Source organism: Eretmochelys imbricata, chromosome 6, assembly GCF_965152235.1.
Source record: "Eretmochelys imbricata isolate rEreImb1 chromosome 6, rEreImb1.hap1, whole genome shotgun sequence".
Classification (NCBI taxonomy): domain Eukaryota; kingdom Metazoa; phylum Chordata; order Testudines; family Cheloniidae; genus Eretmochelys; species Eretmochelys imbricata.
Genome location: NC_135577.1, coordinates 16,933,788 through 16,954,076, shown reverse-complemented (window position 1 = coordinate 16,954,076; position 20,289 = coordinate 16,933,788). Strand labels below are relative to the sequence as shown.

The following is a 20,289-nucleotide window of genomic DNA, read 5'->3' as shown; positions in this document are numbered from 1 at the left end:
ACTTTCAAAGGGACCTTCACCCAGCATCTAAATTTACAACTGTGATTTTGTGTGCAATTGATCTGCATGTGTGAATGTGGTCATTAGACATGTAACTCCCTGACTGGAGAATGTGCTTGAAACCAGAGTCTGGTTTGGAGAACATGGTCTCCCTTCTCCTGTCCTACCCACTGCTTGGAAGCTCTTCTTTTCCAGAGGTAAATGCCTCCACCTCTGGCAAACTACGAAGGGCAGGCTTCTGGGGTGTGAGATTATTTCCCTCCATCTCTGGCACAGTCTGCGCTAGAGATCTCTATCATCAGTGACTGAACCAATGGGATTTCAAATACTAATGATGCACAATCTCTACACTAGCTATATTGATTTAAATGCAGTTTTAACCTGTACCAATCCTTGCATTGCACTGCAGCATTATAATCGCACTGCCTTCTGGAAACCTATCCCACAGTGCCCTGAACCAGTGGCATGCGGGAAATGCAAAAGGCCTTAAGGAGAAGAGGGGAAATTCCCATAAATCCGAGGGAACTGGTGAGATTTCCCAGACCTTTTGTCAAGATGGAGAGGCCAGCGTAAAAGTTGAGTTCTTATTCCTTGCTCAGCAAGAAAGTTTTGTGCTGGAGCTTTTCAAAAGTAGGTACAAGACCTCTGAGATGACTAGAGAGACAGTGTACATTGTTTGGGCAGGACCTGCAGTGCTCAAGACCAGCACTAATAGACTCATAGTTGTACAGGTCACTCCCCAATCCCACAATAACCATCTCTGTCCAAGTAGTTCAGGGTGATATCCACTTGGTGACACTCCACTTGTGTGTCTAGACAACAACCACAGGTTTCCACAGACTGAGGGGGACAAGTTTTCCTTGAGGCTTGGGCCAGGCAGCCATGACTACAAAACTTCAGAATGAGGACAAAGACTTTTCTTCCCTCTCTGTGGGGAACTGTCCCCAATCTTGCAACACTGGATCACAAAGATGGGAGCTCCTATCCCCATACAGACGAGACTAGTTTTTGCTAGAGCTGACAGAAGAACAGAACTTCCATCTCATAGAAAATTTTGATATTTTTACATTTGTTCTCACCCTGAATCAGGCCACTGAAACTTGTCACATAAAGAAAAGTACAAAAAAAAACCTGATTCAGAAATGTCAAAACAAAAAATGTTCACTTTCCTCAATCAGAATGTTTCATTTTGGGTTATTTAGATATTAAACTATGTCTACTTCAGCCACTACAGTGCCGCATGGGTGCTGTAGTTTGGGAGCCTCCTGCCCTATGGACTGGGCTCCCCGACTGCCGTACATCTCCAATGATGCGCCACAGTTTCCTCTCTGGCTAGCCCCTGTGATGTATCTGGGATGGGCAGGCACCCAAACTACAACTCCAGGGAGACTTCGCAGCAGCTCAGGTGGACACAACGGAAGAATGACTCAAATGAAAATGCTTAGATTCAGAGCAATCTGACCTGAAACAAAATATTTGTTTTTCCCAGCTGGATCTTCCATCCAGCAATTGACCTGTGGAAACTGGTTATGTTGGATAGTTACTGTCAGTTGGGCACCAATTTAGGGCTTGGAAGTTCCCAGGAAATGCTATGGCATTTGCAAGGCATTATACCCAGTACTGCAGGGGCATGTAATCAGGGTGGCCAATTGTGCCAGTCTATTGGGGGATTTCAAAAGTGACAAGTGCCTGATACTTTGGTGATTCTCATTAAGCCCCGTGCGGCTCGGTAACAACATCCCCAGGTTAGTTACACACTATCTAACAAAGCCTTCACTTTAATCTCTGATTTACAAATAGGACAAATAAGAGCATTCCGGTGGCCTTCTCCAGACCATCCACTATTTTACAGTGCTCTGAATCTTCTCAACCCATCTCCTCTCCAGGGTAAAGAACATAAACAGCCCCACATTTCTTTCAGTACCATTCTCTGCACCTGTCCTGTGTCTTTTTTTCTGAGATTAGGATACCAAAATTGCAAGCTGTAATTAGTGCAGATGTACTATTGATTTTGAATGCCCTCAGAGTTTTTCCATATCGTTCTCTATTCCCTTCTAATGCAGCCAAGAATCTTTTCTGATTTTTGGCCACCGCTGTACATTGACGTCTTTGCTGAACTGTCCTCAATAACTCCTAGATCTTTTCCTGAGAGGTTATAGCTAATTTAGAGCCCATCAGCGTGTACAAGTAATTTAAATTGTTCATTGCAATGTGTATTAGCTTGCCCTTATCTTTGATGACTTTCATCTGCCATCGGTAACAATTCCCTCATTCTGCCTGATCCTTCACAAGTTCCTCACAAATGCTCCATAGTTTTGACTAACCTAATTATTACTGTGTCCTCTGCAAAATTTGCCACCTTACTATTTACCTCTCCAGAAGGCCATTAATAAATACAGTGAACACCAGATCTAGTGCATGAATCTGCTCCCGCTGAAGTCAATACGAAAGCTTCTGCTGACTTCACTGGGAGCCAGGATTAAGCCATTAGGCCAGATCTGTGGGGGAACTATCTACAGCAGTGGTTTTCAACCTGTGGTCCACGGACTCCTGGGGCTCTGCAGACTATGCCTAAGCTTTCCAAAGGTGTCCACACCTCCAATCAACATTTTTTAGGGGTCCACAAATGAAAAAAGATTGAAAACCACTGATCTACATTATTAAACTTTCCACAGTGAGAATTGGTCACTGTCTCCTACCTCAGTTTGTAAGCCACGACAAGACTTCACAGGAACACTTAATTTGACACTGAGTCACTGTACTTAGCAGTAGTTTTAGGCACTCCATCTGCCCGTAAGAGACCTCCTGCCAATTCTGGTGGCTTTGCACTTTCCTATTTTTAAGATGTCTCTCTTTCTCTCCCTTGCTGCTCTTTGAAAGGATCTCACAAACAACAGGGAAAACTGAAGTAAGTATTAATGATGAAGAAACAGGGAAACATCAAAGTTCATGAAATGCAGAAAGTAAACACAATAAAAAACTTTTTTCTGCTCTAATCTTCATTTACAGGAATCTTAGGTGCTACATTTAACAACAGCAGGTAAAAAAGCTTCAGGCAGAAGTGTGATCTTAAAGCTGACAGCGTCCCTAGGAACTACTAAATTTCCACATACATAACCTTTTGTGAGGGAATTTCTTCGAAGGCTTTTTCAAAGTCTAAATGAACTATATCAAGTGTTTCCACCTTAACTACTACTCAGTTAACCCTTGCAAAGAATCCCAGCGCTCAGACATGATTTTCCCCTACTCAAGCTGTGTTGGGTTCTCCCTCTCATATTGTACTCATCTAGGTGCTACGTTATATCATGGAACTAAGGGATGGTTCACCCACACCCAGGGTAAGAGACTCTGAGCAACAACTGGACATCACCATAGTGACATTCAGATGGGACACAGCTGTATTAAATAATACTGTAAGAGGATGCCCCCTTTTATTAATCCTGGTCCCACGACTCTATAATTTCCAGGATCAGATGGGTAAAACGCTATCTACCTTTAAGAGACTATCACCCTGTCTGGGGACCTGCCTCTCTGGACCTGGTTATAGCAGTTATATATAGTCCTTCCTGTGCCATACAGGGATTGGGCTCAGTGATCCAGGTGATCACCTTCCAAACCGACCCTCTAGCTTCTCTTATCATTCGTACTCCTGACAATCAGCCAGTCTACTCTAGAAAACCTGTAACTCAAAGGAGGATGAGGGGACCACCATACTGCAAGACTTTGCACCCACCTATTCTGAGAGCTGTTCAGTTTATTGCTCCTAGAGGAAAATTTCCACTGTTCTCCTCTCCCACTGCACTTAGTGCCCCTAAATCCCAACCAGGTGAGAGTGCCCTCTGCTGAAACCAGTGAGACACTTCCTTTGTCAGTCCTGGGGATTCTCACAGTGCTATGCTCAGAAAAGCCCAGGACAAGGCTGGCTGGGCCTGGAATTTGCCCTCTGATGCAGAGCTGTTTGTTACTTACTGACTGGGAGTCCTTTGTCCGTGTGCAGCAAAGGAAAACTTTGAGCCGGCGAGTCCAGCTGCTGGCCTGTCCCTCCTCAAGGCGATGCCTGCATCAGGGAAACAAAGAATGCATATGGAAAAAGGAAAAGCAGTTGCATAGCAGAGGTGCAGGAGTGAAGACAACAGCAACAAGAACACAGAGAGACAAGCACTAGGACCTGGTGTACAAACCATGCAGACGATGTGCTGTCAAGGATAATATACATAGAGAGCCTAATTCTCATTTCCACTAAGGCCCCTATACACTGCTCTGGCAGCAGTACAAAGGGGACTTAGTGGATTTGAGAGTCTGGCCCATGCCGTATATAGACAAACATACACAGGGCAGGGGAGATTGTTTATGAGACAGCACTCCACGTATGACTGATTGACAGCTAGTAGAGTGTGTTGGGAGGGAGGGGGAGACATTTGTGAAAGTTCTGACTTGTCTGGCCAGTGCTGAGCCTCAGTGCTCACATACATAATGTCCTTTTCTGATTTGGATGGTTGTAACGAGGACATCAATGTTCCATGGTCTGCTAGAAGCAGAATGTCCAAGGATGTCTCATTCTTTGGAGCTTGGAGGGGTACCTAAAGGTAATTGTTTGCAGGTGAGGTGCCTTCCCTAGGATTTACTGCTATTCACAAGGAGAGAACTTTTACCTCTATGGGACAAACTGACTCCTTTCAAACTGGATTTTACAATACACCATAGTGAAGCTCAAGTCAAGCCCAGGTGCCACTGGCCTTGGGGAACTACATTTTGTGACCAGTTCCTTTCCTGTTTTTGACTGAGGCACATGCAAAGCAAAGAGGATTAGATCAAGCAAACTGAAATTCATCTCACTTTAAGGCTGGGGATGGTAGTGCCTTTGATTCTCTGCTGAAAGTCTTTTACTATAGGGATCATCCCTTGGTATCCCAATTGGATACTTGCTCTGTTGGTGCCAGCACAGATGAATTAAGGTTTAATGTGCTTCAGTGTGATTAAAAACAAGTCACCTCAACCCTGTTCTCCAGGCACAGGATCCTGATGGGAAAAGCTCATGAGTGCAGTGGGTTGCTTTTGGAAAAAGATTTTGGTAAGCAGGATGACTCCTATAAAAGCATGGGACCCAGTCAAGCAATTCAACATATAGTGCCAGAAAGGGGATATGTAAAGGTTTAAAAAGTAGCCCATAACTTGCAACTAAGATTCCAAAAGATGAACAAGAATATAGTTTTAAAATGGAGTTAGCACTGTACTGTAACTGAGCTAGAGAAAATCATAAGCTTCCTGAAATGCTAAGGAACCCGGGTGGCAGAATTTTTACTTCCTCTGTCAGTTTCAAGGACTTCACAACTGCTCTAACAGGGGGGAGCAGGGGGGCACAAACCAGCCTTTCTGGGCTGGAATTTCATGTGTTTAGTCTTAGCCCAAAGGTGAATTTGTCAGGTAAGTCTGAACATAATTAGTTGAACTATCTTTGACTTCTGTGAGCATGAAAATAGCCATATAACACAACAGAGAGTCTAATAACAACAGCTGAGTAGCACAAAAAGGAAGCCACCAAAAATGAACTGTCTTAAATGTGACAAATAAATCCAAAGGAAATCTGTCATCTTGACAGGCTCTGTTAAGGGTTAAGACAGCGAAAACACAGCTCAAGTTTTAAATGCATTTACAAAGGTCACATTGACTCTTACATGTTACAGGCACTTGCCACTGAGGACTAAAGGCTTGATCCTGCAAGGCGGAGAGTGTCCTTAACTCCCTTTAATCCCAATAGGAACTGACAATGCCTGGCACCTTGCAGGATTAGGGCCAAGACCAGAAGATGATTTAAAAATAAACCTTTTGGGGGCTATTGTTATAATAAATAGATAAATAATAATAATAATAAAAAATACATCATAGCATTTTTTCCATATAACATTATATCCCAGCAGATCTCTGGTTACATACACCAATCACCACTGAAATTCAGCCATCTCTGGGGTGGAAGGCTGTAAACATCAGGTACATAGCTGAGATGCAGCAGGGAGGGGGGAGTGTTGACCTGGGAATGTGGAAGGGGAGTTTCACTGGGAGACCTGAGAGCCTGTAACCTGAGCCAGGAGGGGGAGGGGGAGGTAACACCTCTGTCCCCGGAACCTGAACACAGGCTGCAGGAGAGAGCCTGCTAGCGGGGGTTTAGTTTCAGTTTGGTGCTGGGTGGTGGAACGCAGGGAACCCCAGGGCTGGGGTCTAAGCTCCCTGCTCCCCCAGAAGGACTTGACTGTGGGGTCCTGGTTGTACCCACAAGCTCTACTTGAGACTGTGTTCCTATTGTTCAATAAACCTTCTGTTTTACTGGCTGGCTGAGAGTCTCAGTGAATCCCAGGAAGAGGAGTGCAGGGCCCGGACTCCCCCACACTTCGTGACAACTGGTGGTAGCGGTGGGATCTACTGCACCCCGTGGACGGCGCTTCCTGCAGTAAGTGACTGGGGAGCAGTAAAACGAAGGGGGATTGACGGGGACCAGGAGTGCTGAAGATTCAGAGAGAGACGGTTTCAGGGGTTAACCCCTGGGGGTGTGTGACCAGAGAGAAGGACTTTTGCAGTAACAGGGTCCCCCGGGGGATTGCAGCGAGTGGTCCCAGGGGCGGAGGAGTCTGCAGCTCAACCCTGGCAAAGAGGTGGTGCCCTCAAGAAGGACTGGCACACTAGGGGTTTTTCCTGGAAACCTTGGAAAGCTGCTCAGGCCTGCGAGTGGCCAGCAGGGAGATGTACGCTAAATGCCGTAAGAGCGACCTGGTGGAGCTGTGCAGGCAGAGGGGGCTGCGCATTGGGAGGTCCACCAAGGAACAGCTGATTGCCCAGTTGGAGGAGAGGGATCGCTTGGATGACCCGATCCCTGTCCCTGAGGGAAGCCGCCCGGTGGATGCAACGTGGGCCCTGGGGCCTGACCGGGCTGGGAGGGGTCAGACTGCTGCCGAGGACATCCCGAGACCCTTCCTACCTATGCCTGGGTAAGGGGTTGGGAGAAGCCCATCGAATACCGAGGGCACCCTGACCCTGGCAGCCAGCAGGGGATCCTCCCAACGGAGCTCCCCATCCCTGGAGTGGATGCGCCTGGAATGGGAGAGGGAGATGAAAATGAGGCAGCTGGAGGGTCATGAAAAACAACGTCAGCAGGAGGAGAATGAGAGGGAACGTCAGGAGAAGGAGAAACAAAGACAGCATGAACTGGAGCTGGCCAGGCTGAGGAGCAGTGGGGCCCCGCTATGGTGAGTGAGGGGGGACCCAAGACTGCAAGGAGCTTTGATAAGTGCTTCCTGGCCCAGCGTAAGGAGGGGGAGGACATAGATAGCTTCCTGACGGCCTTTGAGAATGCCTGCGAGATGCACAGGGTTGACCCTGCCAACAGGCTCCAGTTTCTCACCCCCTTACTGGACCCCAAAGCCGTGGAGGTGTACAGCCGAATGAAAGGGCCGGAGGCAGGGGACTATGAACTGTTCAAACAGGCCCTGCTCCGTGAGTTTGGGCTGACCCCGAGATGTACTGGAAAAGGTTCCGGAGTCAGCGTAAAACGCCTGAGGTCACATACCTACAACTGGTCAACCGAATGCAGGGATATGCCCGCAAGTGGACAGCTGGGGCCCAAGCTAAAGAGGACCTGCTTGACCTAATCGTACTGGAGCAACTGTATGAACAGTGCCCTTCCGACCTGAGGCTATGGTTGGAGGACAAAAAGCTAGAGAACCCACAGCACGCAGGGCAGCTGGCCGACGAGTTTGTCAGGGGGTAGCAGGGAGGATGCATTGCCGATCCTGTGACCCCTGTCAGAGGGTGGGGAAGGCCCGGGACAAGGGGAAAGCGCCTTTGAAACTTTTGCCCATCATAGAGGAACCTTTCCAGAAGGTGGCCATGGACATAGTGGGACCTCTAAGCAAGACGACCCGGTCGGAGAAGAAATACATTCTGGTGGTGGTAGATTTTGCCACCCCGAGGCAGTGCCCTTAGCTTCCATTGAAGCAGACACCATGGCGGATGCGCTCCTGACCATTTTCAGCTGAGTGGGGTTGCCCAAGGAAGTCTTGACAGACCAAGGATCCAACTTCATGTCTGCCCTGCTCTGGTGCTTATGGGAGAAATGTGAGGTCTGGCACAACTGGGCCTCAGCTTATCACCCCCAGTCCAATGGGCTGGTGGAGAGGTTCAATGGGACGCTAAAAATGATGCTGAAAACCTTTATGAACCAGCACCTGCAGGATTGGGATAAGTATTTACCTCACCTGTTGTTCGTGTACAGGGAGGCACCCCAGGAGTCTACCGGATTTTCGCCTTTCGAACTGTTATATGGAAGGAGGGTGAGGGGCCCCCTGGACCTGATGAGAGACAAATGGGAGGGGAAGGCCACTCCCAATGGAGAGTCAGTGGTGGAGTATGTCCTGATCTTCCAAGAGAGACTTGCTGAACTCATGGGCCTGGCCAGGGAGAATCTGGCCAGAACCCAAAAGAAGCAGAAGATCTGGTATGACCGCACGGCGCGAACCCGCGCCTACGCCACCGGGGATCAGGTGATGGTTCTCATCCCCGTGAGAAAGAACAAACTACAGGGCGCCTGGGAAGGCCCTTTCAAGGTTGTCAAGCAGCGAAATGAGGTAAACTATGTGGTGGAGCTGTCGAACCGGGCACACCACCGCCGGGTGTACCATGTGAATATGATGAAGCCATATTATGCCAGGGGGAATGTGGTGTTGGCCGTGTGTGGACATTGGGAGCAGCAGGGAGATGACCCTTTAGTAGATCTATTCCCTGGGACCAGAGCTGGTTTCCCCCTGGAAACAATTACCCTCTCGGATCAGCTAACCCCTGCCCAGCAAGCTGAGATCAGGGGGCTGCTGCATCCGTACCGACAGCTATTTTTCAACCAGCCTGGACACACTAATCTGACTGTCCACTGGGTGCAGACAAGGTTGCACCTGCCGATAAGATGCTCCCCCTTCCGAGTCACAGGGAAAACTGCTCAGGACCTGGAAAGAGAGGTCCGGGACATGCTGGCTTTGGGGGTGATCCAGCTATCTGCCAGCCCTTGGGCCTCGCCGGTGGTGCTAGTCCCCAAAAAGGACGGGTCAGTCCGGTTCTGTGTGGACTATCGGAAGCTCAATGCCATCACTGTACCGGATACCTACCCCATGCCCAAACCTGATGAGCTCCTAGACAAGCTGGGAGGAGCTCAATACCTTACCACCATGGACCTTACAAAGGGCTACTGGCAAGTGCCGCTGGATGCAGATGCCCGGCTGAAATCAGACTTTATTACCCCTCTGGGGCTCTATGAGTTCCTGACCCTGCCTTTCGGCCTCAAGGGAATGCCAGCCACCTTCCAGTGCCTGGTGGATCAGCTACTGAGGGGGATGGAGAGTTTTGCCGTAGCGTACATTGATGATATCTGTGTCTTTAGCCAGACCTGGGAGGACCATGTGTCCCAGGTTAGACAAGTGCTGGACCGATTGTAAAAGCAGAGAAGTGCAAGGTGGGGATGGCTGAAGTATCTTACCTGGGCCATTGGGTGGGGAGCGGCCGCCTAAAGCCGGAACCAGCTAAGGTGGAGGTGATCAGAGACTGGCCTGCTCCCCACACCAAAAAGCAGGTCCAAGCCTTTACTGGGTTGGCAGGATACTATCGAAGGTTTGTGCCCCGCTTTAGCGCCATAGCCACCCCCATCACCAAGCTATGCAAGAAGGGGAAGCCAGACAAGGTGGTCTGGACCGAGCAGTGCCAGGAGGCTTTCCGGGCGCTGAAGGAGGCTCTCGTCAGCGGCCCAGTTCTAGCAAACCCAGACTTTGACAAGCCCTTTATGGTGTTCACCGACGTCTCAGACACGGGACTGGGGGCGGTGTTAATGCAGGAGGATGAAAAGGGGGAGAGACACCCCATCGTGTACTTGAGCAAGAAGTTGCTACCCCGGGAGCAACACTACACGGCCATTGAGAAGGAGTGCCTGGCCATGGTGTGGGCCCTCAAGAAACTAGAGCCATATCTCTTCGGGCGACACTTCACCGTGTTCACCGACTACTCTCCCCTGACCTGGCTGCACCAGATGAAAGAAGCCAACGCCAAACTCCTGAGGTGGAACCTGCTCCTGCAGGATTACGACATGGACATGGTCCACGTGAAGGGAAGTGCCAACATGATAGCGGATGCGCTGTCCTGGAGAGGGGGCACTGAACTTCCCCAGGTCAATGGTCAGAGTGACCCCGCTCAGTTCAGTCTCAAGGGGGAAGAGATGTGACGCAGCAGGGAGGGGAGAGTGTTGATCTGGGAATGTGGCAGGGGAGTTTCACTGGGAGACCTGAGAGCCTGTAACCTGAGCCAGGAGGGGGAGGGGGAGGTAACACCTCTGCCAGGGAATGTGAACAGAGGCTGCAGAAGGGAGCCTGCTAGCGGGGGTTTAGTTTCAGTTTGGTGCTGGGTGGTGGAACGCAGGGAACCCCAGGGCTGGGGTCTAAGCTCCCTGCTCCCCCAGAAGGACTTGACTGAGGGGTCCTGGTTGTACCCACAAGCTCTGCTTGAGACTGTGTTCCTATTGTTCAATAAACCTTCTGTTTTACTGGCTGGCTGAGAGTCTCAGTGAATCCCAGGAAGAGAGCTGCAGGGCCCGGACTCCCCCACACTCCATGACAATAGCACACTGCATAACAATATGGGGAGGAGAAATTTGGTCAAGGACACTGGGACAAAGCCATACCCTGACTGACGGTGCCCTGGGGCCTTTAATATCCACAGAACAGTGACTTTTGAGATCTCAGGCAAAAGAAACCTCTCAGACTGCAGAGTGCTCAGTTTCTCTCTCTTTCAGAAGGAGGAAGACCTGAATCAAACCTGCTGGGATTTGGCATGTGGTCTTAGAGCTGGATCCTGACCTACCCGGGACCGTCTTGATTTCAACGGAGCAAGTTTGAAGCATGCAAGATAGACTAACAGGGTACTGAAGAGCCCTGGATTTCTAGAACTGATGCAAGTGACATGTTGAATGGTAAGGAGGGATCTCCCCATTGAAAAAAATCCAAACTCCTTAAAGGGTAGATGAGTTTGCTGTATGGCTCTTTGATGGTTCAAGGGTCTTTCCCAAAACATGAACAGCATTTGAATGATCCCTTTTCAAGTCAAAGTTGGAGCAAACGTTTGGAGCACCACCCCTCACTGTATATTCTTGATCTGAAACACATGACTTGCAGGCTATTTTCAAATGGTCATACCTTTGCACATGCAAAAGGAAATGTCCTCAACTGGCAAAGCCACATTCCTCACCAAGGGCTATATACATGTCCACACTGCAGGTGAAAACAAAGCCAGTTTGTGCTGTCCAGCATTTTAAAAAAAATCCAAAAAAAAATCTTACTGGGTGAAAAAAAAACCTCTCCTCTATTTTGGGTTACTCACAAATGGCACAATGGGTTCTTAATTATAATGTCTAACTATCAACACAAAAGTAATTGCTTCTGGGCTGAGACAAAGCATACCAGAGGGGAATAATTAAAAAAAAGACAAACAATGAGCAAAGAAAGGAGCTTGGAATGAAGATGCTGTCTCAACCTTAACTAGAGCATCAGTGTTGCAGCAGTGTAGAAGGGCAAACAGCCAGGCAAAAGGATGACTGGTATAGGATATTATGCACTGCCGCACCAGGGCTCACTGGGGACAGCAAGACCCTGGGCTTACATTGGGATCCAATCAGACCGCTCACTGCAGACACATACACTGATGTACATGTGCTGCACAGCATACATATACCGGAGCATCTGGCCTGTGTTCTTTTGAAATGATGCTCAACAGAGAAATGCACTGATGCTTGTAGTGGAGAGCACCCTGAGGTAGGATGGGGAAGAGCCAAGAGTTGGACAGATCAATATGGGCTTCCGGACCTCCTCTTTCTGGAGAACTGTGCCCTGCTTCCTTACCGCAGGTTGTACGTCCTCAGGTTGCGCTGTCTCCTCTTTGTGGCTCGCAGTTTGACAAAGGTCCGTCCCGTCGGGTCAAAGACACACAGAACAGTGATGCAGACACTCAGAATGACGACCCAGTTGCAGACGACCATTCCTGTAGAGAGAGAAGAAGGGGAAAGTCGGGGGGTCTGTCCTGGAGCCACAGCAATGGCTCATCCACCCTAATCTCTTGTGTGCATACCAGTTCATCTTTCCATTTCTGCAAAGCGAGCAAAGAGATGGCATTAACCATCTCACTCTTGCAGAGAACTCCTTTGGGAGGGTCTCTGATCACAGCTGGGTTCTCCAGCCTCAGGATTCTTGCTTGGAGGTTACCCACACAGAGGGAGACACCTAAATATCTGTTCAATAGCTAGAAGGATTCCAGGACATATGTCAGGACCCCATTAAGACTAGCTGAGATCCTGAAAAGAAATCTGGGTAACTAGTTAAGTCTCTGCAGAACAAATTGTAAAGAACAGTGTCCTTCAGATTCACCCACCAGACCCAATGCTGGGAACTTGGATTCCTGTCCCTCTGGAGACAGCTCAAACATATGAATACAATGCCTGCTCTGTGCAGTAACATAGCCAGACAGCAAGCACTATATTCACAGTGACTGTATTTCAATCCATTCCCAGGGGTACCTCCCCATGTATGGAGTAACTCCCCAATAAGGAGCACCCCCTACGTGCACAGGAGCACATGAATGCACTAACTGAGCACTACATTCGGGACACCCGAATACATACCCAAGGTGACACTCTTGGCAGTGAGGTCATTGCAGGAGGAGTAGTACTGTGTTAACCAAACGATGCCCACAATAGCGTACACAAACTCGATCACCAGGATGGCTGAAACAATAGGAACACAGAGAGCAATAACAGCAAATTTCTAACAGTTAAGCATTGCTTCTCCCCAGAAAGGTGGGCATCCTCCTAGCCCCAGCTCTGTCAGTCCCACCAGTATCTCATATCAGCAGCCTCATGCCAAGAGAGAAATCCCAGTTCCTAATGCTAAATGAACTCTAACCAGTGGCTGGTTCATGCCCCACTAGAATAGGCACTGCTCTCCAGGAGGAGAGCAGCACAAGACAGATTTTGGCCACGGTGCTTTCCGAGTTCATCCTCAAGGAATAAGTACAGAGATCCACTAGCTCCTCAACGGCCCCTACCCCTATGTTACACCCTGACTGTACATACACACAGCTGCAATACCCGGCTTGATTCAGACACACAGTCATACCCCACCTTGTCTTTTCCCACACCCTCACTCCAATGCACAGAGACTCTCCTACATAGTGTACCACTTTGTAACCATGCATCTGCCTCCCCATGATACACGGCCTGCCTGATTTGGAAGGGAGAGGTTAATTCCCTTAGGCAAATTTAGGAGGGTTTGTATATGTGATTAATCCCACCTTGTACATTCTGGCAAATCTGGTGTGTGTGGAAGGGAATTTATCTATTTTAGGTACTTATATAGGCCCCGTTATCACAGTATCTGAGCACCGCACAATCTTCAGTGTATTTATCCTCACTACACCACTGTGGCATAGGGAAATGCTATTATCCCCATTTTACAGGTGGGGAACTGAGGCACAGAAGCTAACTGACATGCCCAAGCTCACACAGGAAGTCTGTGGTACAGCAGAGAACTGAAGCCAGGTCTTCCAAGTTCCAAGTTTGCATCCTAGCCACTGGACCATCTAGCAGACTCACAGCGTGCGAGAAGGGCAGAGGAAGTTAAGCCCCCAAGCCTGGCAGCCTCGGGACACAGATAATCCCTCCTGCATCTGGCAGGTTCAGAAAGGGGCATACAGGGCGGGGTTAATTTTCCATGGGCTCTAGCAAACCTAGGAGGATGTATGTGTAACGCGGGGTCTGTTCCCAACTAGCTTTGGCAGACTTGAGAGAGAATGTGGCATGCTCACCTCCCTTGGGCTCTACCAGATTTGGGGTAGGGATTATACCCCCTCAACTCTGCCAGCTCCAGGAGCAGGGGATGCTCTGGCAGACTCAAGGTCTGTTCTAGTCACATGCTGCCACTTCTTTAAGGCCAGAACCCTCTGTCTTCCTTGAGCACTTTGGGTACTACTTCCCTCACCAGTTGGTACATCTCAGCCACTGGAGTTGTTTCCCTCAACTGAGACACAGGCACCTGCCCAAGACATTGATCTGCTGTTTCTTCGATTAATTGCAGACCTGTCAGGCACTCACACTCCTGTCATCTCTAGGGCCATGGGCTTGCACCATCCTACTGAGCCTGGTTTAAATACACTTCCAGCAAACACTTTCTCATGCTGTTTAGCCAGCCAGTGGCATGTTTAAAAACTGTGCACTAGGCCTTGTGTTCACTGGCTCTTTCCCCCACAAATTCCTACCATTGCTACCATCACATCAGCTCCATCCATGGGAGCATTAGCATAGACAAGACTTCTGGGGGCAGAGACACAGGGGCCTTGACTACACTAGTGGTAACACCCACACAGCTAATACCAGAGGAACTGATGAAACTGTGGTAGCAACAGCGAGAAATTTTGGAAATTAAACACAGACAGGCCCAAGACTCAGTTTCAGTATAGTTCCCTAATACGGAATAAGTCCAGTGCATATATGGTATTAAAGGGCTTGGTGACTTCGCAGGGAGCTGGTGTGGGGGAAAGAGATCTCTCACTTGGTTTTTCCCTTTTTCTGCCCCTTCCACTCAACCTTGATTTAATACAGTCAGTCTCAAACTGCCAGGCTCCGCTCCTTTCCCTTGGGAGACTCCACAGTGTCTGGGAGAAATGGAGAGAGGAAGATTTGTTTGCTTTGCTCGTTAATGGTTTGCACTTAGCACTCAGCAAAGATGGAACTGCCTCCCATATGGAGAGAGCTTTCAAGAGAGGATGCTGGGCTTTTGATAAGTCCTAAGTGGAAAGAAGCCAGCAAAACAAGGACAGGCAACAGGCTGCCCTGCCCTCATGTTTAAAATGGGCACAACTCCTTGTCTACCCAAAAGATTTCTCCACCAGACTCCTTATAAAAATACTTCCCCCAGGGAAAAGATGTGGTGGCCTAAATACATTTCCATACCTTGTGGGATGAATGGAAGGATAGAGTGAGAAACCTTGTGTTGGGATATCCCAACACCTGCACGAGAGACCAGTGTCTGTTCCCCTTTCTGGTATGACTCTGAGGAGCTCAGGATGGGTGACAGGGGGAAAGGTCTTAGGAGGAAAAGAGGTCTGTATGCACATCTCAGGAGGAGGGGAGACATCCAGTAAATATAGTTATCTATATGGAGGTGGGTTATGTACGTGCACACTGCTAGATGGGTATGCGTATTGAGAGGTGGCCTTTAAGTAGGTGGGTGAAGGCTGGGTGACAGGCATGTGTTGTACTGAGGCATATACTTGTGTTATTGGAAACCTTGTTGCGAAAGAGGGGGCAAAGGTGTAAATGCGTCACAAAGTGAGTGTACAATTGTATTGCAGGAAGAAGGATGAATGTATTTGTTGTAGGGATGGGGTGTACACGGTGTCACAGTGAGGGGAGGATGAATGAAAGGTTTGCTGGGAGGGTGTTTTGGGTGGCGGGTGAAGGTATGTATGGGAGGACAGGGGGTTGTGTACCCATTCCAGAAGAGCTCCATAGCTATTCATGTGCATGTCACAGAAGAGTGGCTATCTAGGTGTCTCTTAGGGGCTGTGTATTTGTCAGGGTGTAGGGAGGAAAAGTCTTCTGAGAGTGACAGATGGCAGAGTGGAGGGTAAATGGTTAGAAGGCCCTATGCTGCTGCCTCTTACCCAGTCTGACATAGAGCACATACTGCATCGAGTCCCGGGGCTCTGTGTACAGGATGCTGCCACGCATGCTGAGCCAGATGATTGCCACCTCTGCGATCATGCAGCTGAGCAGGATGCCCAGGTAGCCTCTGCCATGGTCCACCAGGTTAAGGGAACAGGTCTCGTTGGGATTGTACGCCAGCCCGAAGAGCACCACGGAAAGGATCACAAACCTGCCATGCACAAGCCAACTATTTACCAGTGGCAACACCAAGCAAAGCAGCCCAGCATCTGGTAATATTCCCTCAGCTAGAGTCTCCTCACAGCCAGGTTTTTTATCCTTAGGACTAAAAGAAGGAACCCTAGATGGCCTGTACATTTCCTGCTAGTTCTCCCACTCACCTATAGATCATCTATATATTAATTTGGTCCTGAATTCTCTTTCCCAGCTGCTGGGAGACATGCTGCCCAGATCTCACCTTGGTATCCTGCATCTATTTGGCAGTTCTGAGATATCCCCTGGGACACACCAGAGGCACCACACTCAAATCTCTGTCTTGTGGGCCCCCCTAAAGAAGCACAACCCCAAATTTCAATAGACCACTCAGGATAAAGGGTGGGGATGTATCTGGAGTTACAGGCACCAGGCTTCTAACAGAGGCTTCCCCTGTGAAAGTGGGACAAGGGCTTTGAATAGCACTGATCCAAGGAAAGGGGAAAGCAAGAGGGACCAGAAGTTCAGAACAATTTGGTACCAGTCATAAGTGTCCAATACAACCTTCCTGCGCTATACAGGGGAACTGGAGAGAACTCCAGCCACTGGAGATGGGAGTAGCAAAAGGAAGTCATGAGTTGCTGCAGAGCAGCCTTCTCCTGAGCATCTGTGCTCTTCACTTACCAGGTGGTGTGAAGGAGGAAGAGGAAGATGGCTGGCAAAACGAGGTCATCGCTGCCCACAGACCAGCGACGGCGGAACACCACAATCCCTGGCATGGCTAGCGGGTCTGAGGAGGCTCAGCAGGCACGATGCTCATCTCCTGAAACAAGAAAGCAGGAATGAAGGATGCAGGTCCCCTCCAGTTCCTCAGTGCACCCCGTGCTGTCTTAAAATCCCCTCCATCCGCCACACACCAAGGAGAGGGTCCTGTCTGAGCATCCTTTCCATCCCACTCCCATGACAGCATCTTATTTCCTCCAGCCATCACCAGCAGACGAAGAGGGGTAGGCATACCAAACTCAAGGTGGGGAGGCGGGGAGAGAGAAAGGCAGTCAAAGATCGTGGGAAGCATTAGCTTAAACAGGTGTGTAGCTCACGCTGAATGTAATTAACCCTCACTCGAACACGATGAGTTGGAATCCTGTTACAGAGCTCTGTGTTTGTAAGTGATCCCTGCTGGGCACCTACGACAGGTTGTGCCAGCCTAAGCTCTGTACAGCTCGCTATTACCATGTTCTCCCACACATCTGCCACCAGGTGCTTCTCTCAAAAGCTTCCTCACAATACCTTCCTCTCAGCTGGCCAGGTGCTCCAAAGCATGCATTAACACTTGGCCCTCACACACCACCTGGAGAGCTGTACATTTCCTTCCCATCTCTTGGGGGTGTGCACCCTACAGCCTCCATGGTGTGCCAAAGCTAAGGAAGCAGCGTCCAAGGAGATCTCAATCTTAACTGCAGACTGTTTAGAAGCCCCGTTTGCTCTGCCCTCACTTTGCCTCCTGTATGCATTAAATCATTGGAGACCTAAGGGACAATTGCTTCTCTCCCTTTCTCTCTCTTTTATTTATTAGTTTTTCAACCTGATAATCCTTAATTAGCACTGGCAACAGCAGTCAGGGGTTATACAAAGCTCCCCTGCATATGCAGCTCTGCACCTCAATCCTGCCCTGCAACAATTGCCCCGCTATTCTAGTCCAAAGTTACCCCTTACACAGCTCTGCCAAAGACCCTCAATCCTGCCCTGCAGCACCCCCTGCTATTTCAGTCTGAAGATGCACCTCAATAGCGACCTGCAACAGCAGTTGTAAGACCTCTGCTTGGCTTTGTTAATGTATTTCTATCCGGACCTGCAGCATCTCAGGCTATTCCACTTCTGGCTTCCACCAGCAACCCACTGTGCTCTGCCAGTGTACATCCATGGTGATGTTACAGAATCCTTGGCAATTCCAGTCTTGCCTTCACCCTCAGCTTTGTCAAAGCACTTTAAGGCTGACCTGCAGCTTCCTATGCTATTACAGAGTCTGGGCCACCATCCAGCTCTGCCCATGCACCTCAACCTTAATCTGCAGTACCGCCTGCTATTCTAATCCTACTCCTTCACACCCAGACACTGGAGACAGTGCACCTCAATCCCAGATTACAGCAACTGTGCGAGTCCAGTGCTGTCTCTGTGAAGTACTGCCAAGCAGGATAACCCAGTCAAGCGTCCCAGAGGCAAAAATAAAAACATCTAATTTCTATTACTTGTGATATAATCAGGATTTGCATCAGGATTTCAGAGGGCACAAACTACTACACTAATCTGCCAGGTCCCATTCCTAACTCAAAACTGATCGTAACTCTCACATTAAATCTCAAAATCCAGTTCAAATACTCTGGATAAAATGACTTGATGAGTTATCACATTTAAATTAACTAGAATCTTCAAACCACAAAAACATTTGCAGCTTATGACAGGCCCCACGAGCTGCCCTAGCAGCACCACACAGCTATATTATTAGAACGCCTGATGTTACAGCAGGTCACATGATCTGGCATCTTGTACCTGTCAATTATGTTTCTGCTCTCTAATCTGCACACAAGAACTGCAGCTCATCCCAGAACTGGGCAGCATTTCTTGTCCCATGTCCACTGCCAATTGCTGTCACCCTGGTCCAGTTGGATTTGCTCTCCTACACATGCTGTCACGCAGCAGAAGTGACTACACACACACCTCTAACACTTTTCAGGAAATGCCACAATTAACATGCTGACACACTTCCAGCCTGTTACTCACTTCAGTAAAGGCAACACTGTATTCCATGCTCAGCAGAACAAAAAACAACATGAAAAAACTACACACCATTTGGATTCACACTCCCCTAGCACACACTTGTTAGCGCACTTCGTACATTTCAAACTGCTCACTCCACTGGCCATATGGCAATACTTTCTAGCCTTATCATGAATACCATGGTACTGGTACATGGTGGTACTTTCCACCTTTACCATGAATACTGCTACCCTAAATCAGTGCACACAGAGATACTTTTTACCTTGCTCTTACACACTGTTGCTCCTTGCCCATGAACACAGTGGTACCTCCCAGCCTTTCCCTCCCTGTAACTGCTCTTTATCCATGCAGACAATCCCAGCATTCCCTGGTTTACTAGTGTACCCCATCAATGTATATTCCACCATTTTTCTGCACCTAGCAGTACATGCAGTTGTACTTTGCAGACTTTCCTGCCTACTACCAGTTTAAGCAGTGATATCTTACAGAAAAAATGAGCCCTAGGGTAGATTCCTGATGAAAAGCAACAGGTAGGCTTGGAATGGGGTATCCAACCTTTCATTATTGAACATGATAAATACTGTGGGACTGATACTGCTAGTCCTCTCTTTTACGAAGACCCTACACATAACATGGAAACCAGAGGTAGACAGAGTGCAATTAATTTCTAATGATTGTCTGTGTGAAATCTAAACCAGGAAGCCAGGGGTCCTACCCCTTGTGTTAGAAACAGCAAAAGAGAGGAGTGAGAGAAGGCCTGTTACTATCATACCTGACTTACAGCAAGATAGAAATAGTGCTCTCAGGGGGAGGAGTCCTGGAATCTGGAACCCTGGGATGCAGCCAAAGAGTTATATTTGAGGAGGCCTGAAGACATGAACCTAGCAGGGGACTGGGGAAGGAGGAGAAGAGTCGGAGGACTGATTGCAAAAGAGCCTTGGAACCTTAAAACAGTGGGTTAGAGACTGCTCCGAGTGCAAGGAACCCCAGACTTTGCTCCCCAGGTTACAGCACGCAAAAGCACTTACGATACAAGGAAGCCCAGCAGCCTAAAACCAGGGTCAGAGATTGAGAGAGCACTGAGTGTGAGAAGCCCTGGGACCCTGAGCCCCGCCTAGGGGGAAAGCACATGCATGCACAAGTGCTCAGTGCGAGGAGCCCCAGGACCCTGACCCTTCAGGCCAGAGTTAGATCTATGGGAATCGGAAACGCTTACATGGCAAGTGGTCCAGCAGAAGCACATTCTTCTCTCCCGAGAGGGTGTTTCAGGGAAAGTTCACGTCCACGGAGACAGACATCACGAGTGAAGGAGGAAACCACGAACTCTTCATGCAGCCATTGAAAATCCCAGTCAGAAGAGGAAAGGACAGCTTGATGACTGTCTGCCAAGGAAGCCAGGCATCATCTTCAGAGCACTTCCCTCCCTCCAAGACGGAAACCTCATTTATTCAACTGGGGCTGCTTGGAGCGAATGAGCCGGGGTCGTGACTTCCCCCCCTTCGCACACACCCCTCCACACACTCTAGAAGGAAGTGACATCATCCCTGTTCTGAGGAGATTGTGTGTGAATTGTGGGAAGAAGGATT

At 48.9% G+C, this 20,289-nt stretch overlaps 1 protein-coding gene across 1 annotated transcript in view; it reads right to left on the bottom strand.

Moving 5' to 3' along the window:
- DAGLA (diacylglycerol lipase alpha) overlaps positions 1-16,704 on the bottom strand; it is a 44,807-nt gene extending 28,103 nt beyond the window's left edge. The window contains exons 1-5 of the mRNA XM_077819866.1: positions 16,610-16,704; positions 15,733-15,944; positions 12,695-12,796; positions 11,919-12,057; positions 3,970-4,057 (exon numbers count right to left, since the gene is read on the bottom strand). Coding sequence (XP_077675992.1) covers positions 3,970-4,057; positions 11,919-12,057; positions 12,695-12,796; positions 15,733-15,944; positions 16,610-16,704 — 636 coding nt within the window. The remainder of the gene's footprint in view (positions 1-3,969; positions 4,058-11,918; positions 12,058-12,694; positions 12,797-15,732; positions 15,945-16,609) is intronic.
- Between the last annotated feature and the right edge of the window lie 3,585 nt (positions 16,705-20,289).